Source organism: Pagrus major, chromosome 17 (assembly GCF_040436345.1).
Source record: "Pagrus major chromosome 17, Pma_NU_1.0".
Taxonomy (NCBI): Eukaryota; Metazoa; Chordata; class Actinopteri; order Spariformes; family Sparidae; genus Pagrus; species Pagrus major.
Window position 1 is genome coordinate 24,820,478 of NC_133231.1, and position 17,614 is coordinate 24,838,091.

General features: G+C 41.6%; 1 protein-coding gene across 2 annotated transcripts in view; it reads left to right on the top strand.

Moving 5' to 3' along the window:
- The window catches only part of phldb3 (pleckstrin homology-like domain, family B, member 3), a 29,652-nt gene extending 13,613 nt beyond the window's left edge, over positions 1 to 16,039 (top strand). Inside the window, exons 6-15 of one of the 2 annotated variants that reach the window (XM_073485108.1) lie at positions 988 to 1,170; positions 5,311 to 5,421; positions 8,060 to 8,161; positions 8,406 to 8,487; positions 9,001 to 9,166; positions 11,576 to 11,657; positions 12,050 to 12,196; positions 12,353 to 12,560; positions 13,488 to 13,573; positions 15,228 to 16,039. In XM_073485108.1, the coding sequence (XP_073341209.1) occupies positions 988 to 1,170; positions 5,311 to 5,421; positions 8,060 to 8,161; positions 8,406 to 8,487; positions 9,001 to 9,166; positions 11,576 to 11,657; positions 12,050 to 12,196; positions 12,353 to 12,560; positions 13,488 to 13,573; positions 15,228 to 15,362 (1,302 nt within the window). In that variant the 3' untranslated portion in view covers positions 15,363 to 16,039. Of the gene's footprint in view, positions 1 to 987; positions 1,171 to 5,310; positions 5,422 to 8,059; positions 8,162 to 8,405; positions 8,488 to 9,000; positions 9,167 to 11,575; positions 11,658 to 12,049; positions 12,197 to 12,349; positions 12,561 to 13,487; positions 13,574 to 15,227 lie in introns of both variants that reach the window. The other variant, XM_073485107.1, reaches the window with a different exon arrangement.
- The last annotated feature ends 1,575 nt before the right edge of the window (positions 16,040 to 17,614 follow it).

Below are 17,614 nucleotides of genomic sequence, written 5' to 3' on the forward strand. Positions count from 1 at the left end.
AAAAAATATGATTTTCTGAAGTCTTTGATTCTTACATCGTCTGTCTTGAGTCAACATCTGCATTTTGTGGCAGAGAAACTCATCTGGCATGGAAGTCAAAAAAAAAAAAAAATATGGAGATTTCCTTTAAATTAGCAGCTATCTTAAACATACATGAAACTTTTAACTGGTTATGAAAATGTCTCATTTTGATACTGACGCCTCATATGACCTACAGAAACAAATGAAGCCAACAGTGAGAAGATTGGCTATTTCCATAAAGTTCTTCTAAATAAATCCCTGTGATCAGGACACATAAGTCACAAAATTACACCAGTTTTTTTTCTGAGGAAAGAAGCTGCTCTGTCGTCTGGTGGTACGGCTCTAACACAAAGTTTAATTGGTTTTACCGTCATCATATTACAGACACATTACCTTGTTCCTATGCATCCTTCAAACAACTTTAAATAAGAAAAAGATTTTAAGAAATACACCTTTCTTTTACTCGCTTCCAAAACAAATGCACATGCCGGCTAGATCAGAAGACCTGTACGGCAGGAGGTGGTGATGCTCATACCGCTTTTGTCCACAGGGGCAGTAGAAACAACAAAAAAGGAAAGTACTATTACCAATTTGTGGTTCAGCAAATAAAGGAACCAGCCTCTCAGATGTAGGTGTACAATATTGTAGTATGCACCCTTTTGATACAAAATTTCATGAGAAAGACTCCCGCACACTGTCCACTTCACTTGCAATTGAGTTTAATGACATCAACGTTTCAGTACTTAGACCTTCATCAGCTTATCAGATAACCTGATGAATATGGTAACGTGGTTATCAGATAACCTAATGAAGGTCTAAGTACCGAAACGTTGCTGTCATTAAACTTAATTGCAAGTGAAGTGAACAGTGTGCAGGAGACTTTTTCCTGATTTTTGTCGGCCTTCACTCTGTGATACAAAATTATAACATCAAAACAACTGTACTTTTTAATTTGACTTTTTGCAGGACAAAGAGGTGATGGAAGCGGCGGTTCGGGCCTTCGAGGACTGGGAGTTTAGTGTTCTGGAGAAAGAGAGCGGCATTGACGAGGAGGACGAGAGCGCGACGGACAAAGAGACGGAGGGAGGGAGCGAAGGGGAGATGGAGAAGGAAATCTCATGTCAGCAGCATGTGGTCAACGCTGCGCAGGTAAACAACACGTCTCAGAAGGAATCGTTCTGAGAATTTCACAGCTGCTCCTGTCGTGCTATACGGGTTTGCGGCTTATCTGTGTGTCATGTGCTTCATGCTGCAGGCGAGCGTGGGATTAACCCTCACACAAACTTCCCCTTAGTACAGATTTATGACGTCAGGCTTGTGAATGGGGCAGGTGGACAAAAAATAACAGGAAATGTCACAATCTAGTAGAATGGAATGCGAAAACTGCAAAAAAAAATCTACATGATGAAATTTGACCCAAAACAATCTTGAGGTTGAGTAAATTAAGCTTCAGCCTTTAAATTCATAAAGTTTATGACACTCAGTTTTTGTTTGGACTGTGTCAGAGACACGTGGTGCATTTGTTTCCCATTATTAGGCTTTGTTTAGTGATCCTTTTATTTAGTGTACTCCCTGGACACACATGTAGTGTTATAAAAGATTGTATTTTTCCTTAAATGTTCATCTCTTCTAAAACTTTTGTTTTTTTTGTGTAAGAACTTATGAAAATGTTTTAGCATTAGAGGGACGGTTCACCCCAAAAATAAAAATAGGTAATTTTCCTCTTACATGTAGTCTTATTCATCCATTTAGATTGTTTTGGTGCGAGCTGCTGAGTTTTGGACATGTCTGCCTTCTCTTGATTATAATGGAACCAGATGGCACTCAGCTTGTGGTTCTCAGTGCACAAAGAAAATACATTTGAAAAATTCAACAGCAAAGTCATTTTCTAGAAATCACGACCCAGTTACTGAAGATAATCGACAGACCTTGTTGTGGGCAGGTTCATTTAGGAACTATTTTCTTTCTGTGTCACCGCACGGAAGGAAGCGTGCGACTGCTCATGGACAAGAGGCAAGCTAACGGTACAGCGTGTTACAGATGTTTACAACCCACACGGTCACGAGCTCCAGCCTTTCGTCCATGAATAGATGCATGCTTCATTTTGCAGAGTGATACGGCATAGTTCAATACAACAAAATAGTTCCCACATGAAACTGGTCGCAACAAGGTTTATGGATTATCTTGAGTAACCGGGTCATGATCTCTGGCAAGAGACATTGCTGTTGAAATGTATTTTTTTGGTTATTTGAACGCCACAAGCCGAGTGCCATCTAGTTCCACTATATCGGAGAGAACAAGGTACACAAGGTACGAGGTAATTCATTGGTCATTACAATACAGGGTTGCTTAATGAAATGAAATTTGGAGGAGCTACCGGCCGCTGCATCGTCCATGTGCCAACATCATTTAGGCAGGATGTTGGCAGGTATCGCCAAAACTCGGCAACTGACAAAAAAAGTAATCTGGATGAATAAATAACACTACAAGCAAGAGGAAGATGATATATAGCACAACACTTAATAGTAACAACAACCTTTATCAACCTCTACTTCTACAGTCATGATAAATTGTCTTGGTCAGCCACCGCTCTCCTCCAAGACCAGTAACTGACGAAAAAATCTGTATGTTCATGACTGTAAGGACGAGCCATCAGAGCAGGCGTTTGAAGCTGCATTTTTCGTCCGTTTGTGACTGAAATGTTTGCCACCGTCCTCCAGCTGTGAGCTCCTGAAATTAATTTTCTTCTTTTCAGAGTTAAAATAAGGAGAGGGCAGACCAGAGAGTGAACCGTGAGGCCACAACTCTGAGCTCCTCCTACAGTAATCACAGAGTCGTTGGCATTGATCAAACAAATCTTGCTCGGATACTATTTTTGCACGATGTACGCACACTATCCTCTCCCTTCACAGTCCATATATGCCATTGCAGGTTGAGACTTGCCCCCCCGCCACAAACAACAAACGTGAACTCTTAACCTGACTCCCACCATCACATGACTCTATACAGCAAGCTTAATTATATCAGAGGCCACCACGAGAGAGAGAAATCAAAGAGCAGTCAGAAGGAACGCAGAGCAGCAAAAACAGTGGATAAGATGGAAAGATAAGATCCATGAGGGGATTTGGAAAGTTTTGGAGCAAGGCTACGTTGTCATGGCTTGTGATACTGTAATCAGGGTTATTTTGTTCAATATAGTGATAAAACATTTTTTTTATGTTACTCACAGAAACACATGAAATAGGCGTGTCTTCCCAAATACAATTTAGGTCAATAACAACGATAATGCCACCATATCATGTAGCTAAATGGAAAGGATTTATCTGGGATTTCACCTTAAGCCTAAAACCTGTTTAGAGGAGCAGCGTGCATGAACAAGGCCTGTGATTGGGCAGACGGTTAACTTTTGAATAAAGCAGGCTTGATTGGATGCGCCAGAACAGGTACTCTAAACGCAGAGAGACAGTAGGGCACCCAGTGACCTGTGATTTACTCTGCAAGCCAAGATGATGATTGCCATTTTTGAATAGTTCATTCTGCAGACATAAAAAATCACAAGAAAACTCCAAGGCACTCTAATTTCATCTATAAAAATCTGTTTATGGTCATGTTAGACCTTAAAAACATACTTGGACGTGTTTTGACATCGAGCCTTCGTATTGGCAGCAAACCGTTCTGTGACGACTGCTTGATGTCGAATCGTGTCACGTTTGTTTTTAAGGTCTAACACGACCACGATGTGAAAATAGCAAACAGTATTTGAATAGTTAAAGTGTGCCTCTAACAAACTTAAACCAGTCCAGGAAGCACTCTTTGCCTTACATTTTTTAATTCACTCTGCAGCTTTCTAATGAAGAGAGCCAAGACATGGAGCAAATATGAAAACTCTTCAGATTAAGATTCACACGATCATTTGAAGAGTCCTTGAACATGTCGGGACGTGCAGGATAGATATCAAATTCAAACTGCACTGAGGCGCCAACTGTTGAGACACTGGTGCTCTTGTGTGTCTTTGGTTTCGATAGTGATTCATTGATCTGATCATTGTTCCTTCGCCAAGCGGGTTGTGTTTTCACCTGTCTGTTTGTTGGGTGGTTGGTTTTTGACTTGATGATGTTACTAGAATAAAAGTCAGAGGATCAGGATTGATCCTGAGAGGGACATACATATTGGCACAAGGGCTACTAACGCAACCAGTATTTGTTTTCTAGAGCCTAGAGTATTATCGGCTGATATTGGCCAATCACAGATATATCGGTATCGGTGTATTTGTTGTGGCACAGCGCAGAAAACAATCATCAAAGTAGTTGGCAATTAATTGTCTTTCGATTGACTTTGATTGAGCTGTAGTTGGTATCCAATGAGATGTCAATCCATCCAGTAGCTGTGGAGACATTTCACCCAAAACCACAAATGTCAACCTCGTGGTGGTGCTTTAATGATAGTCAGAGGGATTCATTCTCTGGGGACCATGAATATGTGATAAAAAATTCCATTCATAGAGCTCTGTGTCGCTAGCATTGCTAAAAAAAAAAAAAGGGGGGGGGGGTTAATGAATGCTAACAGAAGCTTTATTGATAAACTTTAATCATTCTCTCATGAGATGACTTTGCGCTTTAGCAAAACATCCTCCGAAACTCATGTATGAAAATGATTTCTGAAGCCTTCACTATGTCCCAAGTTTTTCTGAGAACAAGTGCAAGCAACTGTGTAACCGTTCGAGGTGGATATTCGTTTACATCCTCGCACAGGAAGTTTCAAATTCCACAAGAACATATGAGTACAGACAATAGACAGATGGGGAAAATAATACAGAATTGTTCCTCAGTTAGCTGGAGTATGTAAGAGGAGGAGTGCAGGGCGAGAGGATGAAGAGGGGGATTGTGCGAGAGCGATGGTAGTTGACTCAGCTGCAGATGACAGTTCAGCTCTGCACCGTCTGTCCGTCTCTCACTGTGTCACATTAGCTCCCTGCATCGGTCCATCACTTCTTTGAGTCACACTCAGCCCTGTTGTCACGTGTCCCTCTCGTGCCCCTCATTAACTTGCAAATGAGATGTTTGATTTGCATTGTGTCTCGGCCGAGGAGATCAATCTGACTCTACATTTCCTCACACAGCACCCGCGCCAACACATCGGGGGGGGATATTTACCCAACATTACCTCATAATGAAGATTAAGTAAACTCAGACCGGTCAGATGAATCAGATACAGCAAACAAGACTTCTTTTGAGGAGGAGAAGTCGTGTGTCGGTCCACGCTGATGGGAATTGTGTTGTGAATTTTCAGGAGCGAGTGCAGCAGTTGGAGAGACAGCTGAAGGAGATGGAGAGGGAGAAGGAGAGGGAGCTGAACGCCTTGAGGAAAGAGAAGAGAGAGCTGGTCCACAGGAGTCAAACGGTAAGAGGGATTCATTAAACTGAGGACTGTCACTATCACCTCTGCTACTCAAGGACAAACACTAATATTTGATTCTGGTGGTTCATTCATTAGTCTGTCTTCAATGCCTTAAACATGTTTGACATTTTAATTGTTGTAGAGGATGGAAGCCAACACATGTAACTAAAGATGGCAGCTGTGGATTCCATCTTTATTTACTATAAAACCAATCACAATGTTCAATTTATGGGTAAGACATTACGTAGTTTACACACAATATACAAGTGTTTACACCCTTTTAAAATGCGCGTTTTTGATGCTTTCATTTAATAACAACACTTTCAGACTAAAGAAAATAACAGATTGAGTCAGATGCCGCTGTTTGGTAGATTTGGTTTATCACAGTTGCCTGCAAAGCGACACAGTAAGTAACACGGAAACGTTGGATAAGTCGGACCACTTTGTTGAAAATGACAACAGAAATAAACAAGTTTGCTGGTTTCACATATCACCGCAATGCAAATCAACTGCCAGCTCTTTCATTTTGTTATGCAACCCTGTGTTGTGTGATGATGAACAGATTACCTTGTACCTTGTAAATAGACAATTGTTCATTTTAAAAGGTGATATTATTTTAATGTTGCATTTAAAGCTTGTTGTGCTGCCCTCAAGTGGCCAAAATATCAGAAAATGTGGGTTTAAAGAGTCGACTTACTAGGTTATAATGAGTTAATCTTACAGAAAGTCGTATGATGTAGGGCTGGGCAATATATCTGTTATATAGTGATATGAGGCTATATATCATCTTGGATTTCAGATGTGCATGTGGCATAAGTGTTGTCTTCCCCCAGGTTTAAAGGCTGCACTACAGTAAAACGATGTCATTGTCTGAACAGACATTTCTACTTCCCATTATCCCATTTTATTGTGTTAATAATTTGTAAAAGTACCAATAATCACCACTTTGTCAAAAAATATTGCGATATTTGATCTTCAGCATCTTGTGATATATATTGTGTTTCACAATATATGTCACAATAGCGCAATGTCACCCAGCTTTAGTACCATGATACTGCATTTTTATTAACAGTGCCTGTCTGTGAAATTGTTTACTTATCTGTTTTCCATTTTGTAGCATTTTCCAAAAGTCTGCTGGGAGTTTTTTCACCCTACATTGTAAAATGGAACAAATTTTATTGTTTACATGATAAAACTCCTGCCTTGTAAAAAGTAGTGTGCAATCAATGACCACAACCCAAGACGTATTTACCATGATTCATCGTGCAGATGGGGGGAAGAAAAGTTTTCATTTTAGATGGCTGCTGGAAGAGACGAATGACCTGAATAGTGACCCAAAACTTGTGTGCATCAGAAGGCAGTTTTTGTTATGATATTCCTCTACATGAAGTCCCTGTATTGTGAATAATGATTGATATCAGACTCAGCTGTAGAGTGCTGAGCTTTCCTTTATCAAAAAAACATCCGATGACTTTTAGTTGGCTAACATGTGGAGCTCAGCCCAAACCACCACGTGTTATCAGTGTTTATTATGAATACTCGCTGTTCCAAAGTATGTGATCTACTCAGTCACTAATTAAGCTGCGCTGTGACTTTATCACACGGCCAGCGGTTGGCCTTTGATCAGACTTATGGCAGCTCCAGCTGAAATGAGGAGAGCCACACGAGGAAAAAGCAAATCAGACATGGAGAGAGAGAGAGAGAGAGTGGGAGAGAGAGGGAGCTTAACTCAAGCTGTAGGGAGGGGAGGACAAGAGAGGGGAGGAGTAAGCAATGCGAGGGAGGGCGCGTCGTTTGTGAATGTGTGTGTACATGTGTGTGGATGTGTGAGAAGCAGAGAAGGCGAGCTGAGAGAAGTTTCACATCCTCGCAGCGGGCGGTAAGCTAAAACAAAATGAGCGCTTAAATTGATCTGCATGGCTGAGAGTGGTGTTTGTCAGAAAACGGCCTTCATGTTCAGTTGTCCGGCTCTTCTAAGTGAAGAGAATGGGAACAGCTGGAGGAAGGGCAGAAGGGAGTGGCAGCACAGAGGAGGAGAGAGGGACAAGACAGCATGACCAAGTGTGTATGACTGCGATATGACTGCATGTGGTTCACTTAGATGAAGAGATAGTCGTGTCTGAGAGAAAACAGATGTTTGGAGTCGTCAGGTTCTGATGATTTGTATCAAGTGATGTAACGAGGATTATAAGACACATTGGTAATCGATTTTACTCTTGAATGTTTACCAAATGTGGAAAAGAAACAATAACTGAAGATCTGTAACTGTCCAAACACTTCCTGTTGATGTGTCCTAATGTGGGGTAATGAAAGGGACAGATAAGGGTTAAACCGTGGACTGCATGTGGCGACTGAATTGCTCATGTGTTTGTGAGTCAAGCCGGGAGGGAGGGTTAGAGGCGAAGATACTGAGGGAATGATAATTTTTTAACTCATTACGATCTCCCCTGGAAGAGGAGTTTTCATTCTCAGCCACATGTGGTATGTGAGGCGCAGCAGCTTTCATCAGTCACTGTCTTTGTTTAAATGAATTTGCGCGGTCGGGGGAAGATGACAGTCAGTGTTTGTGCCAAATGTGCACAGTCTGATATCAATCAGATGCGTTACTGAATTTCAGATGACGTTCAATCTGGTCCTACAGGTTCTCAAAGAGAAGAAGCCGCTCACTGATTGGTCGAACATCACCGGCTCAGCCCCCTGCATGATGTCACTCTCCCCTCTGACCATACATAAGCCTCCTCAGGTATGCAGCATGTCGCCATGGATACAGTATGCTTACAATAAGGCTGTAACTGATCGATTTTTTAAATGATCAATTAATCAGCCTTTTATTTGCTTAAACGAGTACTGATACCCAAACATCACAGCTTACAGCCTTTGAATGTAGACTGATCATTTCATCACCTGATAGTTGAGGCTGTAGTTGAAAGATGAAGTTGTGATGTTTGTCACACATCTCATTGACATTGTGTTGTTTTATTTTGTAGGAGCCATGCAGCGAATCCGTCAGTTTGCCCCGACGACGGAGCTCGCATCGCAAACTCAGCGACCGGCCGCTCTCAGCGCAGGGTGAGCGGTGACCAACCCTCTTTTTCTATTTTCTCTGACTATTGTGCTCTTGATTTGCTTAAGCTGAGAGTGCCATGATATGGAACAATACACACTCTCTCTCTGCACTCGTGTCCCCATTTTATCTGACTGTTTGCTCAGTTCCCTCCCTTGTAGTCAAATTAAAGGTGTGTCAGTGGAGGCGGCAGGTTGTTATTACGTAGGCAGAGAGCAGGATTTACCTGAACAGACCGGATGAGCCAGAGAAGTGCATTAAGCCTCAGGTCTCCTCAGTAGTATCCATTTTTCACACACACACACCTATCCTCAAATAGTAACGAGTGTAAAGCGTAGCCTGATTCACAAGGTCATGTCCAGTCTTGCCAGGTGTTTGTTTTGTAACTGAACTTTCTTACTCTTCTGTAATTCATTCTGACGCACAAATCTTCTCACGCCACATCTTATATAAAGCCACTCGCACTGACCGATGCGTGTTTTTCTCCTGTGTCTTTCCCCATCACCTTCCTCTCTCAGGGTTGGTGAGGACGCTTCCAGACAGCCAGACCCCAGAGGCGTTCACGTCCCCGCTGCCCTCCCATAGGCTCAGCAACGGGCACAGCAGCGGGCACAGACCTGGGACCAGCAACGGCGGCGGGCTCCTCACGCCGTGCAACAGTACAACAAGCTCTCGCGCTGCCAGGTCAGTTACCTCACCGCTCGCTTGATGGATGTGAAATGAAGGGCGGCTTTTTAATGTGCAGTTAGAAGCTGATTTTACAGGATGGGAGAGTGTGTCAGATAAGGTGCAGCTACCACAAAAGATAATTCCAGTTTATTAAACCCTTTTGTCTTATAATAACATCGTACTTGACACAGTAATTGTTGAGCTCTGGGAACACGGCGATGTCGTTACAACACATCAACAAACATGAGCCGCCGGAGGATCAGATAGCTAGTAAACAATCCAACAGTTGAACCAGATTATGTAAAGCACAAGGTCAGAGTAAAAGTCTGCATACCAAAAATGTCTTTAATAACGTAGATCAGGTAGCTCAAAGTCAAACAGTGTTTCCTACACATAGATTTTACTTGGCAGGTCTGCCCAGGTATACTTGGCGGCCCATTTTAGCATTTTATGAGCCTTTTTTACATTTTTATTTTGGTATTCATCGATGCCATCCACCATCGATTAACTTGTGGACCGACTGCCCTCGCTCTTCCCCTCCCGTCCGCTGTCAATCACACATATGAGGACAGGGAGAGAGACGCTCTCTGGTATTAGATCCCTCCTGTGAACGCACTGATTGTGATGTGACCTCGCCTGCTAATGCTGATCGGTGCACGTTGGTTTTGATCGGTTACATAATTTACAACAAGCCACACGCGGCTCACCTGCTGTTATGACAGTCCAATCGCAGGGTGACAAAATCCAAAACGTGAGGTGTGTCTTTTGGCCGACTTCATGAAAAACTTAATGCTGATGAAGAAAGCAGATAACGTTGCTGGTAGAGAGAAACAGAAACACTGTTCAAGCAGGTCAAAGATCAAACAGTTTGGGTGATAATTTTACTGTTCACTTTCATTTTCTTGTCCGAGCATGTTTGAATAACTGAGGAGTTTAACTGGATTATCTAAAGTGCTTTGTTTCGAGGTAAAACTAAAAGTGGGCACAACAGAAATGTCTGTAACAACACCAGTGTGATGGATCTGATTAGATAGTTATGGCGAGTTAAAGTAGGTCAAACATTGGAGGGTTTGGTGAATGATTTTACTGTGAGCTTTCATTTCCCTTTTCAAATAACAGAGGAGTTTTTTTTAAAAAACGTGAATGATCGTGTGACTGGTCATGCTCCTCACCCCACGTCTTCTCAGCATGGTTGACCCCAATTCCAGATCTCATCCTGATAAGTGCAGCGTTATCATCACGGATAGAAATGATGGCCGAAACCACAAAAATAGACCAACCACAATAATCCTTTAAAGGAATTTTAGAGATTTCTGGCCCAGTGACAAAAAATATCAATAAGGCAACAAGGACTTTGACTCTGGACGCTCTGTGTGACGGGTTATCTGTGTCAACAGCTAACACACAGCAGCAGCGGCAGCAGTTACAGAAGGTGTACTGTAGTGTGTTATGATAACAGGCAGAAACAGAGTGCAAAGCTCAACAGCAGTTCAGTTAGTTAGTCACGTTATTTATAGCGCCTATGGACACACACACACAAAAAAAGCTCCCTGCCTAAAGGTTTTTTATGATCATCAATGCATGGGAATAGTATATTTGGAGTGAATGTGTAAATAAACATCAGTACACGCAATATAAGAAATAAAACAAGTGATTCTACAGTATGTAGAGCTGCTGCACAGTAAATCTTAAGATATACAGGTACATGTGACCTTATTTTGGATCAAGTAGTCAATGGTGAGAGACAAATAAATATATCTATCCCATTTGAATTGTGCCAAGAATCACACATATTATGATTGTAAATTTAACAGATCATTTTTCACCTTAAAGTCTCAGTTTGTTTAAAAAAGTAAAATACTATTTAGTTTTGTGTGAAACCGTTCAGTGAACTACATCTCGCTACGTCTCGCTCCATATACTGTACATCACTAACACCAACATGGCTGCTACGGCATAGAAAAGGTATTGACACATTGATAACTGCAGCTATGAGCGAGGTTAAGGTTTCGGTTATGGGTGTGAACGTTCAATGAGACACTAATGTGACTGTTGGCTGTGTCGTCTTTCTAATTACGTATTTTCACAGTATTCATTCATTAGTTTTATGACAAACTGCGACTTTTTTCAAGTTAAAAAATTATCTTTAAATGAACAAGCATCATATGTGTGATTCACAGCACAATTCAAACAAGATAAGAAAATATTTTTTCTCTCTCCATTCAGTACCACACAAAGTATAATATACAGTGTCATGTAGTACTGTCGTGTCTGGATGTAATGATCTTGGATCTTTTTTGAAACAGTTCTTTCTGTCTCATGTTACACATTAATAGCTGACAAATGTTGACAAACGTTGCTCACTTTGTATCTTCACCTTTTGCAGTTATTCTGATAAACTGATTAATTTAACTCCTCTCACAGCCCGTCCCTGTTGGATGTCGTGGAGATCGAGAAGAAACTGAGGGAAGCCAAGGCAGAGAGAGAGAAGCTGCTCAGAGAGAGGGTGAGTCACCTGCCGTGGGAAACACTGGCTGACACCTCTAATCACCCGGGACACACCGCGTTAGACACGGCTGTCTGATCACTGACACCCACTCAGCTCGCACATGATGGTCCAAGAAAACAGCCAGCAGATGTGTGAATGTTTGTAATGCATGTTTGGAGCATAGGTGAATGCCAAGATTGAAAAATGTGTAGCCACATGATGTGAGATGTGGAGAGGAACTTTCATGTTCTGGTTCTTTTTTTTTTAAAAGCATATATCAAGGAATCCTTTGCGAATACAACCGTGTTAGAGCAGAATTATTATTGTCTTTCCAAATTTATTACTCTGACGGGTCATCACATATTCTGAAGGATGGCTTCTGATTTTCAATGATACATTTGTGCACACAGGAAGAGCGACGGCGGATGTTGTTGGAGGAGAGAAGGCAGAGAGAGCTGAACTCTCCCAGAACAGAACCGTCAGATTCAGAGACCCCACAAAGGCCAGAGCCAGAACCAAAGGAGCAACAGATCGTCAGCTCTCCCCCAAAGTCCCCAGTATGTATAAAATGACAATCTCCTGAAAACATGTTTTCTCAGTCACCTCCTTCATCTGAGAGATAGACAGTGGAAAAAAAGCAGCAAATGCATGTTCCTAGTGTTATTTATGGGCCTCTTTCGACAACATCTAAACTCCAGCTGTCCCTCCAGCAGCACAGCCTGCCCCTCTTCCTCTCCCCCAACTTCGACCTCCGGGCCCACTTGGAGTCTCTGGGTCACGGGGTGGCCGGCTGCACGGACCTGCGCCTGACGCCTCGACGCTGTGCGGGCTTCCTGACCAAACGAGGGGGGAGGGTCAAGACTTGGAAGAAAAGATGGTTCCTGTTTGACATGGACCACAGACGACTAGCCTACTATACAGGTTAGACCAGCTGGGAGAGTGGTGTGTGCGTGTGTGTGTGCGTGTGTGTGTGTGTGTGTGTGTGTGTGTGTGTGTGTGTGTGCGTGCGCGCATGTTGACTGAGTGTTTGCATGAATGAAAGCCTTCTGTGTGTCACACTCGCTCACCGTCAGGCGTGTTGTAAAACAATATTGCATCAGTAACGTTGTTTTCCAGCTGCCATCCTCTTGCTGTACATTCTTTGTATTTCCCAGTTGAAAGAAAGAAAACTTACTTATTGTATTTTATTTTTTTAATTCATAGTTAAATTGCAGATTATTAAAACTTTTTTTCATGGTTTCTGCCGGTCCTTAAAGGGCGTACTATGTAGTTTCCGAGAGGAAATTCAACCCGGAATTTTAATATTTACAATATTAATGAGGTAATAATACAAATGCAGAAATATTAATTATTTCCTTAACCAAATAAACAAGCTGTTCTCAGAGGAAAGTAAGGTCCCCAGAACACTGTTTGAAGCTAGAAAGGTGGCAGGTGGCCACATATAAACACAGTAAAACAGTATGAAATTGTGTTGTCCTGTAAGGTCAGGTTGTTTATTCAGTTAATCAATCATGAAAACAAAGAGTTTGTTTAGACATAAAAAGAAAAATTTGTCAGTAAAGATGTTTCTCTTCTGATTAAAATGCCCAAAACTACATAGTGCACCTTTAAAAAAATTTGATAATCCAATAATCCAAAATTTTAGACTTTAAAATGTCTTGGTTGGCTTTGTAAGGTTGCACTAACCTCAGTCTTGCTTTTATTTATTTATTGTGTAAATGCTGGTTACACTGAAGATCCAATAAAAAAGTGTTGAAACCTGCAGGAGCCCTGCTTTATGACTCGAAAAGGTCCATTGAGTCCTAATAAGTCTAATAATCTTTCTAACGTTCTTCTTCCTTCTTCCAGACTGTGACGAGAGGAAACTAAAGGGAGTCATCTACTTCCAGGCCATAGAAGAAGTTTACTACGACCATCTACGGACAGCCACTTCTGTGAGTCCTGATACAGAACACCAGCTGACGTCTATTAAAGTCTGTAGTGTTTTTCCAACTGAGAGTCTGCTGCTGAACCTCAGGACTTAGAGGTTTAAACTGGACTTTTTGTTTTGGTGCAAAGGGTCTGTAGCCTGGAGTCTAATGTATGATGTACAGGTCAGTGTAGCTCAGGTATGAATCCAAAAAATGTATCAAAAAGTTGGACTAACATGCATGGGCATTAATAAACATACTGCTAAATATATTGTTGTAAACCAGGGAGCATCTTAGAGGTCTCCACTTTAATGAATCTTAGTTGCAGCCCTATTTCAACTGAACTAGAATAACCTCGGGTCAGGATCTCATGTGATTTAGGAATTTACTCCTCAGGTCTGTGTATTCACATGACATAAAGTTTGTTTTAATGATTTGAGGTTGCTCCTACTCCAAATAGACGTGGCAGATTTGAGGATTAAGGACGATCTCTGCAATTAGTGTATTAGAAATCAGAGGCGGGTGTCGGGTAACACTGGTGCTGCTGAGTTTTAAAGCTGAGCTTTATTTGCTTCTGGAAAGACTCAGGTCTTAAGTAAAGTGTCAAGTGACACTGTGGGTTTATAATCACAGTACAATTACCATGAGAAGCCCTGTTATTTATGTCAGTCAGCATGAGGAGTTTGTGTAGCTGCTCAAATAAAACAACTAAACACTTCAGCCCTCAGAACAATTCAACTCAAGTGCAGTTCTTCAGTACAGTTTTCAGGCTTGGAGCATTTCTGTTTCATGCTGCTTTCTACTTGTGATTGAAACATACTTTTTACTTTCGATCAAAACAAAAGATGTGCAGTACTTCGATGATGTTATGAAGCAGTGTGGGGTCATGAGATTTGTTGTCAACCACTGCAGATGAAAATCTATCTGATGTTGTTTTTAGACATTTTTAATATGGAAATGTTGCATATTCTATATATATCTATAAGTAGACAGCTATAGTTACTAGCTACTTTTGGAATCCAGATTTTATGTTAAAATATATGATAATCTTATGAATTATAATATATTGCTCAAGATTTAACTGGTGTTTTACTAAAGTTGCATTGTGGGTAATGTAGGCTCCAGGTTTTGAAAAGGAAGAAGAATGTGCGGATATCTCCAGTTCTGCTGCATCGATTTGGGTTATTTGTTACACCATCAGTGTTACAGGAGAGCAATGCTGGACCATGAACTCCTTTTCAAAACCTTGTTGCCTACATTACCCACAATGCAATTGTGACATCACTGGAGGCAACTTGTTAGATTACATGCAGCTTCCTCTGGAGCCACAACAGACTTTAACTACTTTTTCACATGTGCAGTAGTACTCCCCAAGACCTGTAAACACACTTTAATGTGTAACATTGGTGGAGTTACCCTTTAAACATGTGACAAACATTATGTCTTTCAAAATAAAGCAAAGAAGCCTGTTCTTCCTCTTCTCAGAAAAGTAAAGACAGAGCTGTGACAGAAGATATGATAAGTTTCAGGTTCAGCTGTGAGAATGCAAATCTCTACAGTTAGATCAATGAGATCTTGAACAAGTTAATCAGCATTATGTAAAAACCCCTCAGGCCTGTCAAAAAGCTGCTTCTTCATCGTGACTCATCACATTATCACTTGTCTGCTTTCCCCTCAGTCTCCGCGGCCCAGCCTGACCTTCTGTGTGAAGACGTACGACCGTCTCTTCTTTCTGGTGGCCTCCAATGCGGTGTCCATGCGGATTTGGATGGACGTCATCGTCACGGCGACAGACGAGCACAGCCGTTATTGACCTCTTGCATATGCAGACTGTAAAACCCTCGGGTGAAGCTGCTGCACAGACGGTGCGTTTTCCCCCCTGTGTGAGGGGGCTGGTGAGGCTGAGATCCACCTCAGGTACTGATTCTGTACCTGGACTCAGGAATCTGTGGATAAATAATAGACTCTGAGGGGCAGTGGCGTCGGGGTGCTGGACAGATGTGCTCGAACACGGTGGAGGAAACTGTTACTGAGAGAGTGACACTTGGTGGTGGTGACAGAGGTTCACCGCTGAGCCATCTGCAAACCACTAACAGCTAATCACACCAGCCTGCACCACTGGCTTTCTGTTACTGGGAGGTTTCACTCTTTGAGCCTGGCCTCCCCCTGCTGGTCACAGTCCAGCATTACAGGACTGCAGTACACTACAGCAAACAACATCAGGGGGTGGACACAATAATATCAACACTTGTACAACATAAGGCAGTCCAATATAACAGCCCAGCAATAAGAGAGATAATTTTTTTGTGCTGTTGGATTGATTTATATTGTCAAGTGTTTCTACCAGTATGTCCATATCATGTGTCTTTGTTTTCATAAATTACATTTTCATGAATTAAGTTATTATTTGGAAATATCTATGGGTTTGATATGCAGATAAATGAAGGTATACCCTGTTATGAATGCACTGTTAAATGTTTATTCATAAAACCTTTGCTTCAGTCTCCTCTTTTTTTCTCACTTCATATCCAACATTAAACTACAAGTCACCTTTAACAGGTTTTGAAATGGTCTCAATTTAAAGGAATAGTTCACCCACAGTTGAAAACTCAAACAAAAGTCCACTCAGCCAGTTCATCACACTGATTTTCATTAATTAAGCACATTAATACTTTATTACCTAAAGACTTACCTTTCCAAAAGTTTTCACAGCGTTAAACTTTGCATAACACCACCCAAACACACTTACAAGGCAGAATATCACCTTCCATGCACATGCGTGTGAGGTGAAATACACAAATTACTGAAAAACAAAGTGCACTCAGAGCACAAGCTGAAACTTTCACTGCTACATCCTGCAAAACCATGTTTATCTGGGCAATAAACCAGGTTTAAGGTAGTGCTGAGGTGTCAATAATGTCTTTTCAGATCAGTTTGGGGTTTCATATTGATTGACAAACAACATTCTGCTTCAAATGGCAAGTAGTCTACTATTTTTAATACAAACCATAACTGTACTGTCTTTCTGCAGCCATTTTTTCTCACAACAGTTTTGCAATCATCTTACAGACTGTTAAACACTTCCTCCTCGGTGTATGAAGTGCTTGTGGTAAAATCCAACCATAGAAACTTGCGCAGCTATCAAACCACAGTCACATGACCTTTTTTTCAGCTAACATTTGTGTGTCTGCTTTCAGCATAGCTCATGAACACTGTAGTGGGTGCTGAGGGTTCAGAAATCCAGTGTGTGAGCTGACCAATCAGAGCAGACTGGGGGTGTTTAAAGAGACAGGAGCTAAAACAGCGTTTCAGACAGAGGGGGAATACAGAGCTGCAGCACTGGACAGTATGAGAAAACTGGTGTGTTTTTGAGCATTAAAGCCTGTAAACCTGTTCTAGTAGCAACCTGAAAATGAACATAAGATATCTCCTTTAATTTGAATTGAATATGACCATTACTTGTGTTACCTTGACTGACTATTTAAGTATTCAAAATTTCTATCAGGAGAATGCTTCTATAGATTAGATTAGATAGGCTTTAGTTATCCCACAACGGGGAAATTCACTTGTTACAACAGCTCAAGATGCAACAAGTACAGGAAGAAGAGTCAGACAAATACGCATCAAGTTAAATAGAAAATAAATAGAATAAAATAAGATATTTACAAAAAACAAACACTCCTTACACAGTGGGTGTAAGAGTCTGCTGCTGAAAGAGCTGCTCAAGGCTTCCACAGTCTGGTGCAGGGGGTGAGAAGTGTTGTCCATGATTGACATCAGCTTGGCTAACATCCTCCTCTCACCCACCACCTCTATGATATCCAGCGGACAGAGCTGGCCCTCCTAATCAGTTTGTTTAGTCTCTTCCTGTCCCTGTCCGTGCTGCTACCTCCCCAGCAGACCACTGCATAAAGGAGCGCCGATGCCACCACAGTGTCATAAAATGTTCGAAGTAATGTCCTCTGCACCCCAAAGGACCTCAGTCTCCTCAGCAGGTGGAGGCGACTTTGGCCCTTCTCGCACAGGGCATCCGTGTTATCAGTTCATATAAGCAGGTAGTCAGGT